Consider the following 10,159-nt stretch of genomic DNA (forward strand, 5'->3'; position numbering starts at 1 on the left):
TGTGTCTAGTCTGTGCTTTAAATTTCGGGGACAGTTTCAGGAAGTTGAATCTTTCAATGATTCGCTCCGTTCTGGACACATCACATATGATGGATATATGAATCGTGGTCGGTGTTAATACTAACTATGGATTGGGAGTGCCCGTCTTATTCCTATATCGTAGAGTTCATATGGAATGCAATGAGGTCTGGTATTCATGTTATTAATGAATTCTGGGGTGTACGCTATCTCAGTACTCGATAATTGAATACATCTTTCCCTATCTTCAACGGATAGGTCAAAATAGAGTAGTGTATTACAATCTACTATCAATAGATTCTTTGGGGGGGGGAGGAAGGAATGCACCACACTCCCCTCCATTTTCAACGGGATAGCTGTAATATTCAGCATAATGCATTTATTTCGACCAGTTACCATAAAGTAACCCATAATCAATACATTTATGAGCGCCCATTTATGTGCGAATGGGCCCTACGCTGCCCATTCTAATGACTGTGCTATTTGTTCTGGCTTCATCATCAGTGGCATTACAGCTCGTTTTAAGCCAAAGCCTTCTTCAGAAAAATCTTCCATTCGTCCCTCTCTCTGGCAACTCCTCTTTATGCTTTAACTCCGATGGATTTTAGATCATCCTCTATGTTATCTAGATATCTAAGTTTTGGTCTTCCTCTGGCTTGTCTTCTCACTGGTCCTCTTCGGTCAAAAATTTTTCTGATCGTTGCATCTTTATCTCGCCTAATTACATGTCCTATCCATCGAAGGCGTGCTAATTTAATACATTTTACAACGTCAGGTTCCCCAAAACTTCTGTATAACTCAAAGTTGTAGCGCCTACGCCACAAACCCTGTTCTTGGACTCCTCCATATATTTTCCTTAGAATTTTTCTCTCGAAACGTTTAAGCAATTCTTGGTCGTTCTGTGTAAGTGACCACGTTTCTGACCCATATGTTAACACAGTTCAAGACATACCTAAGTCTATCTAACCTTAAAAATCACATTTTCACAAAATCAAGAAATACCTATCTCTCAAAGTCTCGTTTAAAATTAGTACTAGAAATACCTATGTAGACATAGGTTTTCTGGTTAAACTGAAAATGTGTACAAAAAATGCATAAGTCGATTTGTCATTATTGAGATTTAAATTTTTAATGTCAGAACTGCCAATGTCGTAACAGTCACTTCTTGTTTAAATGTATGATTTTTGCACCGGCAACATTGCAATGTTTGCTTAAGGGTTATTTTATATTTGAGATTTGTGTAGTCTCTATGTCAAATTTAAAGATAATAAAGTGCTCGATGTGATTGTAGTTTTTGCCATTGATTTGAAGTTATTTTTGTGACTAAATTAAGTTCGGTATAAAAAATTGAAATAGACAAGAAGTGTATACAATGTATTAACGGGGAAAAATTTTAGAGCAAATGCACGTAAGGAATTCTGATAATGGTAACTTGATATCATATACTTACCATTCATCTACCTCAACTGGATTACATTCACCATCATTAGATACTAAAAGAGACGAGGACGCTGACGTGCACAATAATTTGTATTTGTCTGATAGTTTAGATGTTTATGAACCATCCCATAAGTCTGTAACGATACGATCGTTAATAATCTAACATTTTGAACGTTAGCAAACTGACTCCCTACAATAGCTACTAATTTGCCACCGTTGGAGTATGCAACCCACAATACTATCTCTAATATTTCATTTTATGACTTTCGAACATCGATATGTAGGTGATAATATAATCGATTCCCTTGTCAAAAGGGAAAAAGAATAATTGCCATTTTGGAACAGAAATTCCTGAAGAGAGGTTGTGGAGTTTAATTGCGGCGGGCAGAATCTTAGGAAGGGAGTTAAGTTATTTTTGTTATTTTTTTTTGTGCAATGGGATGAATTTTTAGTTACGAGAAGTTATTTAGTTTATGTAAGGTCGAAGTTATGTTGTTTTATGAAAAATAAAACTTCCAAAAGATTCTGGTGAGTTACCACAATTTACATGTAAAAGTCCTAAATCATCTAAACTTTCTCACCTTATTAAAAATATCCAACAACCATTCTTATTTTTTTATACACATATATAATATATTCCAGTGTAGTAACATTAAATATTTAAGCCAAGGTCACTTAATGACAAATATATTCTAGTTTTTGTTACTAGAACAAAAGCTATATTAAGTACAAGAACACAGAATAAAAAGGTTTTTTTGTTCTCTTGCAGCCTGCCGGCTACAACCTCCAGAACTGGAATTTTCATTTAATTTTTGATTTGGGGAAGAAGATTTTTTTAATTTGGGAAGAAACTTGGATTTGGGGAAGAATTTTAGTTTGAATTTTCTTGTTGGTCTGCCAGACCTTAAAAGCTGTTACAAGTAACGTAGACAGTAGCTGATCTTAGAGCCCATCCACTACCTGGACACTAGACAGCAGATTAGGGAACCCCCTTTCCAGCAATAGGATTACTAAGGACAATTATATTTTTATCAAAGCTATTAATAATTTAAATTTCAATTTTTTTTATAATACATATATATATATATATATATATATATATATATATATATATATATATATATATATATATATATATATATACATATATCTTGGATACTTAGGCCTTCAGCCTAAGTGGGTTACAAAACAGGTTTGTGCACAATCCCTGGATAGTACCCTCACTGATCTGAATCCGTTTACTTGCTTTAATTTTATTATTCCCTATTTACTTTAAATTTATTTATTTATTAATATTTTATATAACACTTATAATAAGTTGTCAGGATATATTATCCAATTTTATGGTCAGTTGTATGTACCTTCATAATATCAAATTGATGTAGTATTGTTCCAATTGCTTAACTGACTATTGTCATACTTTTAAACTGCCTTTTCATACTGCCTTATCATACTTTTTTAGACTGGTGTAATTATTTTATTTTTCTGTAATATTTTAGTTACTATTTACTCCATGTGAGTTATTCAAACAGTTTTAACATACCCTTTTACCTCATTGTTAGAGGACTGTGCAGATCAATTTTTTTTGTATATATTTATATTTTTGGGTTCTAGTTTTAGGTAACTGTTCTTTGTAAATATATTTTGGGGAATATATTTCAGTAATTATTTTAGTGTATATAAATATAGGGTTGGTACATAAGTAGATTAAGATTATACTATAGTGTATAAGGCATTTCAGATTTTTATTTGTTTCCCATAATCATTTATTTCAGTTTGTATATAACTATAGATCCCCCAAATTGGAGTGATTTTCAAAATTCACCCTGGCGCCCATCTCAAGATCATCATAGGATTGATCTAACCTTAAGTTACTACAGGCAAGCCAACGTGCCGACCTCCTCTCTGTGCACAACTCTCATTCTCTTGAGCTAAGCCAATTCTCTTGTAGTGTTTCAAGTAAGCTTCATATTTTCTTTTGTATTGGTTACATTCCCTGTTGTCTGACAATTTATTTTAACCATAAGCATTTTTATTTACTACACTTTATCTTCATTAAATATAATTTCCCTTTAAAAGACTAACAAACACCTGGCTTTTGGCATTCCTCTTATTAATTGTAACATCTTACATAATTTCTAATATTGGCTTCACCTCTCAGACTATTTCCTTTAAGTTGCAACAATTGGCTTGACCTAACGTGGTGCCTTAGTAGTAACATAAGTTATATTTTAGTTTTATTATATTTAAATATCTAGAGATATTTTTGGTAACCGTGGCTATATACAGTTATATTAGATAATCTTACACTCAGTTAATATACCATCATATATATTGTGTAGTTTGTTAAGATACATTGGGGCAGTACTACAATCAATTTCACAAACTTTAGTATATTTTAATAATTGTGGTCTGAACTTACTTTAACAACATTTGAGTATATTTCTAAATTTAATATTTTGCTACATTTGTAATTATTTTGATTATTTTAATATTCGTTATATTGAATTAATATTTTTTTGAAGTTATACTTCTATACGCGCGCTCCATGTTGGAAAGGCTATAGCGGGATAGGATAGTCAAAATTGCACCATGTTCGATTCAGTTTTGGGTCTAGCCATTCAAAAGGACATAATTAAAAACTCACTTAGTTAAATTTTCAAGTCCCTAGGTGCCTCTGGGGGTTCGCTATGGAAAAAAACGTATTTAAAAAAAAGAATTTTTTTTAGACGCTGTATTGCTGCAAAAAATCTGAAAAAATTCATGAAAGCGTATTTTAATAATACAAAACTGCTTAATTCTTTTCAGATTTTTAGCTTGAAAATTGAGTCCAGAAAAAATATTTGAAATTTTCAGTAATATTTTTTTTGAATATTTGCTCTTGTGATTATCTCTTTATTATTTAAATTTACAGTTATAAGATACATTCATATTATACCTTTTTTATTGTTCCTAAAAACTAACCATAATACCTAATATATGTTGACGTTGACAGCAGTCATTCATCAGGACTTCCGTCAACCTACACTATGTACCAACCTATACTTAACACTCCTCCTCGATTTGAACTTCAATACATTACTTAGGAGGAAAAATCGCTTAAATCTAAACAATTAAAAAATATATATATATCAATATTTTTACAATAATTTTACATTAGTTAAGAAACGCCTGACATTGACCTTAGATGGCAAAATTTTTCTTTAGATAAAGGCTTTGTCAATATATCTGCCAAATTATTTTCAGAGCAAATATAATCAATACATATCAGTTGTTTTGAAACTAAATCTTTTATATAATGCTCTTTAATGTCAATGTGCTTGGCACGTTTAGAATTTTCAAAGGACTGACACATTGCTATTGTACTTAAATTATCAATCAAAAGTTTTGATTTACCTTGTACATTAAAGTCAGATGAAATACCTTTTAAGTAAATCAATTCTTGAGCTGAGGTAGCCGCAGCTATGTATTCAGCTTCTTCAGTTGAAAGAGCAACACAGTTTTTTTTCTGGGATAACCACGAAACTGGATTCCCACAATAAAATATAATACATCCTGTAATACTTTTCCTGTCAATTTTATTTGATGCCCAATCTGAATCTGAATAACAAACTAGTTCCCATGGTTTCTTTTTATATGTCAATGAAAAATTTTGTGTCTCTTTCAAATAACGCAACACTCTTTTTCCTGCTTTCCAAGTTTGTTGTGAAGGTTTATCAAGTACTCTACTAAGATATGAAACAGCAAACAAAATATCCGGTCTAGATGTAGTTGCTATGTACATAAGACTACCTGTAAGTTTCCTATACGGAACATCAACTACTTCTAGTGTTATCTATCTAAAATTTGTTTCCATTGGCGATGCCGCACCTTTACAATCACTCATACCAAATGAACTCAATACCTTTGATATCATTTTCGGCTGTCCTAATGTGAGATTACCGCTTTCTCTTGATATTGTTATTCCTAAAAAGTTCTTCACATCACCCAGATCCTTGGCACAAAAATTGTTTTTCAAAATATCTATTGTTTCTTTTATTTTCTGTTCATGTCCTGTTAATATTATATCGTCAACATAAACAATCATAAATATGTCTTCTTCAATATATAGACAAAAATCGTGTTTTGATCTACTAAATCCATTCTCTGTTACAACTCTATTAAAAGTATGATTCCAGCATTTTGGTGATTCTTTTAAACCATATAATGCTCTATTTAATTTTAAAACCTTTCCCCTGTCTATTATTAGTCCTTGTGGAGGATAAATATATATATCTCTGAATTAAGTTTTCCATTTAAGAAAGCTGTTGGCACATCAAGTTGATAAATTTTCCAGTCTCTTTGAAGTGCATGAGCCAGCATCATTCTCACTGTGCTCATTCTTGCCACAGGTGCATAGGTCGATTTTAGTGGATTCTCCTCCTGTACTTGAAAACCCTTTGCAACCAACCTTGCTTTATGAGTTCCATCATCTTTAATTTTAAAAATCCATCTTGTATCTATAATCTTTTTGTTATCAGGTAAATTAACTGGTGTCCATGTGTTTAGGTTTTCCAATGACTCCAGTTCTTGATTAATTGCATTATTCCACTCTCCATTTTTCTGCGTTTCTTCAAACGTCTCTGGTTCACCGTTCAATGATAGTAAGCAATAAGCTGAATATAATTCATATTCACTTAAATGTTTTGGTAAGTGTACCTCTCTTCCTCTTCTAGTATATATTAGGTCCTCTTCATTATTTTCTATTTTATTTCTAATTACTTCTTTGTTTTCATCCAAACTTTCAGAATTTTCTTCATTTTGGATCCAAACTGTTTGACTTTTACTGTTATCGTTAACCTCATCGATTACATTACCTTTATATTTAACTTGTTTTTCATCAAAAATAACATCTGTAGATGTAATTATTTTGTTCTTTTTACAATCCCATAATCTATATCCTGAATTAGAATAACCTACCATTATTGTTGTTGTTGTTCTAATATCAAATTTATTCGGTTTTGGAATTTACACTCCATGCTTTAGAACCAAAAACTCTAAGATTATTAATATTATTCTCACCATGCCATATTTGAGATGGTGTTTTACCACCATTAGCTGTTATAGGACTCCTGTTCAATTCATAAGCTAAACATCTGATTGCTTCACCCCACAAATGTTTTTGCAAGTTAGTTTCTCCTAGTTTAACTCTAACTTTATTTATCAATGTACGATTCATTCTTTCAGATGTACCATTTTGCTGTGGAGTGTATGGTTGAGTATACTGTAACTCAATACCTTTTTGTCTACAAATATTTTTAAAATTTCTTGATGAGAATTCACCCCCATTATCTAGTCTGATACTCTTAGTTTTAACATTATGTTGAGTTTTAATTAAATTTATGAAATCAAGAACATTATTTTCAGCTTCACTTTTATGTTTTAATAATTTAACTACTGTAAAATGTGAGAAATCATCAACTAATACCTGAAAATATTTTTCTCCATCTAAAGTAGGGTTATCAACTGGCCCTGCTATATCTGAATGTATTAAATCACCAATTCTTTTGCTTTTCTTTTCTTTACTATGAAAGCTTCGTCTTGTACTTTTACCCTGAATACAACTTTCACATGGTTCTTTTGAAAAAGGTAATTGTAAAATTTTTAAGCCTAAATGATTCAAATGCCCTAAGCGTCTATGCCAAATGTTTCTATTAAACTCAGTTTTATCTAAAACATTTACATTTAAAGCCACACATTCTATTTCTAACTTAAAAAGATACAAATTATTTACTTTAGGACATTCAACAGTATATGTTTTTCCAATAATAAGCGCACAATCATTTTTAAATAAAACCTTATTACCCTTCTCGGTTAATTGTAAAACAGAAATTAAGTTATGTTTCAAGTTTGGAACAATTAAACCATTAATACTTACTTTTCTTCCCTCACACATTCCTCTAAGTTTACCTTTTTTAGTTGATTTCAATTTGTAACCATCTGCAATTTGTACAAAACTTGTTTTATCCAAATTTGTTACATCAATCATATAGTCCACAAGTTGATCTGACAAAAAATTTTGTGTACAACCTGAATCTAAAACAAAATGTACCTCATTAAGTGTACCACAGTTCATTGCAGGATAAACCGGCTCTTCATTTCGCACTATTTCTTCACTACTAGTAACACCACTGGACATTTTCTGGTTTTAAACATCATCATTAATGGCATTTATCGCAATAAAACCTAGTTCTTCTTCTACATAACCTGCATGCTCAGAATGACTTCTATTTGTATTGACACCTCTATAAAATCCACGTCTTCTGGAACTACTAATTCCTCTACTCTGGTTTTTAACAATTGAAGTTCTGCTTCTACACTCATATGATTTATGGCCCATTTTACCACATTTGAAGCATTTAATATCACTTACTTTGAATGCTGCCTCATTGTTCATAGTATGTGGTTTGTTTTTATCAAATTTCTTCAGCTCCTTATCCAATAATCTAGATTTAACAAATTCTATAGTTACCTCAGTGTTTAATGTTTCTATTGCTGTAATTACTGATTCATACTCTTCATTAAGGGTTAATAGAAGATGACATACTTTGTCTGATTCATCTATCTTACTACCTACACCTTCCAGTTCTCTTATAATTCTGTTAAAATTCATAAAATAGTCTTCCAGTTTTTGATCTCTTTTACACTTCAAAGTCAATAGCTTCTTTTTTAATGTAAGCTTGGTGAATATACTTTTTCTCTCAAAAACGTCTTCAAGTGCTTTCATCATGTCTTTAGCGGTTTTGACATCTTTTATAATGTCTAAATGTTTATCTGTAACACATTGAACTATAATCGATTTTGCTTTTGCATCTTCATCTGTAAAATTTTCTCTCTCTGTTGGGTCTATACTTTCAATCACTGGTAATACTTTCTTTTCATTTAATAAGGTCTTTACACGGAATTTCCAACTGTTAAAATTCTCACCTGCGAGAATCGGAAATTGTTGACCTGCAAACATCTTCCAAGGTAATCACGTTTTCTTGATTTATATTTTATTCCTTTATCAAGGAGTTATCTGGGCCCATAACCTTTTGAATATTTGCTCTTGTGATTATCTCTTTATTATTTAAATTTACAATTATAAGATACATTCATATTATACCTTTTTTATTGTTCCTAAAAACTAACCATAATACCTAATATATGTTGACGTTGACAGCAATCATTCATCAGGACTTCCGTCAACCTACACTATGTACCAACCTATACTTAACAATTTTAGGTTATGTCGGAAATTTTTGGCCAACTACATAACCTCAAAAGATTCCAAAAAATGAATCGTGAATTAGAACGCACTTGTACACTCAAAAGTTGTGGAATTTTAAGCTAGCGAATATATCTATATACGTGATATTATATCACAATGTACATACATTTATACAAAGACGCATATCTATGTATTTCCATGACTTTTGAGATCCTTGTTATATACATTCATAAGCTCGTACCACTCGTATTATTCTTTTATTTTATATTTACTTAACTGTTTTGGCGTTCATGTCTTAGCCTTACATCCCCTATATCCAGGGAGCCTGATTGTGACAGAAAACATGGCGTTGATAGTTGCGCCGCACGGCAGTTGACGCGGCGCAACTACCAACGCCATGTATATCTGTTATAATCGGGCTCTCATTCTATATCGCTCTTAGTGCGTTTGCGTGTGTAGGGCCATATCCTCTTTATCGCTCTTAGTCAGTTTGCGTGTTAGGGCCTTTATCTTTTCGGCGGGGCTTTTCCTCAAATCTTCAATGGCTCTCTGTTTTTGTGTTTATTTTGAATTGATTTTGAATTTGACAGCAGAATTGTGTCGTGTCTAAAATAACAGGCAACAATAACCAGTATTATTGCTAAATTAAGGACTGGATCATCAAATAATTTTATTTCATCAGTTTCCAGGATAGATAATGAGATCAAAGTATCTGATTTTTGCGAGTCTGTAATCAATTCATTCGAGAGAGATGTATTGATAGATGCCACAATATTTTGGAGTAAAAAGTCTCGTGAGAGACGACTTAATCCGTAACCATACTTCTGTTTAAGCCATAAAGTTATTTACTTTGACGGATGATCAGCTCACATTAATTTTCGATGGAGCTTATTTAGCTCACCAAAAAAGCAGAAATAATTGGTATCAAAGAAAATCATATTCGGGACAGAAGATAAAACCGTTGTGCAAGCCGTTTACCATCTGCACAACAGACGGGTTTGTTGTAGATCTACCCGGTCCATTCTTAGCTACAGAAAATGATGCAAGCATCATGAAGAAGGTTATGGAAGATCCAAATGGAATAAGGTCACTTATGAAAAAAGGTGATGTTTGTATAGTAGATAGGGGCTTTAGAGACGTCGTATCCTATTTAGAAGATCTTGGCTTCAAGGTTCTGATGCCTACATTAAAAGGAAAAAGACCAAGTTTATCCACAGCTGAAGCTAATGAATCTCGTTACGTTACGAAACTAAGATGGGTAGTAGAAGCTGTCCACGGCATTCTTGGAAAAAAATATAAGCATATTGCAGAATTGCATGTTTCCTTAATAACCGTTATGGAAAAAGGTTATATAGCGATGAAGAAAGACCACAGATGAAATGGGTTGATGACATTAAAAGAATAGCCGGAACAAATTGGAAATATGTTGTTCAGGATAGAGGCCGATGGAAG

The 10,159-nt window shown here is 32.1% G+C and overlaps 1 protein-coding gene across 1 annotated transcript; it reads right to left on the reverse strand.

The window, feature by feature from the left end:
* Nucleotides 1-4,618: 4,618 nt before the first annotated feature.
* LOC140435880 (uncharacterized) lies at nucleotides 4,619-5,242 on the reverse strand. The gene has a single exon (XM_072524593.1). The coding sequence runs from the start codon at nucleotides 5,240-5,242 to the stop codon at nucleotides 4,619-4,621; it is 624 nt and encodes a 207-aa protein (XP_072380694.1).
* Nucleotides 5,243-10,159: the final 4,917 nt, after the last annotated feature.

Source organism: Diabrotica undecimpunctata, chromosome 3, assembly GCF_040954645.1.
Source record: "Diabrotica undecimpunctata isolate CICGRU chromosome 3, icDiaUnde3, whole genome shotgun sequence".
In the NCBI taxonomy this organism is placed as follows: domain Eukaryota; kingdom Metazoa; phylum Arthropoda; class Insecta; order Coleoptera; family Chrysomelidae; genus Diabrotica; species Diabrotica undecimpunctata.

Bases quoted from the DNA above. Each gene is read 5' to 3' on its own strand.
- LOC140435880 (XM_072524593.1), bottom strand. From the start codon at position 5,242: ATGTACATAGCAACTACATCTAGACCGGATATTTTGTTTGCTGTTTCA.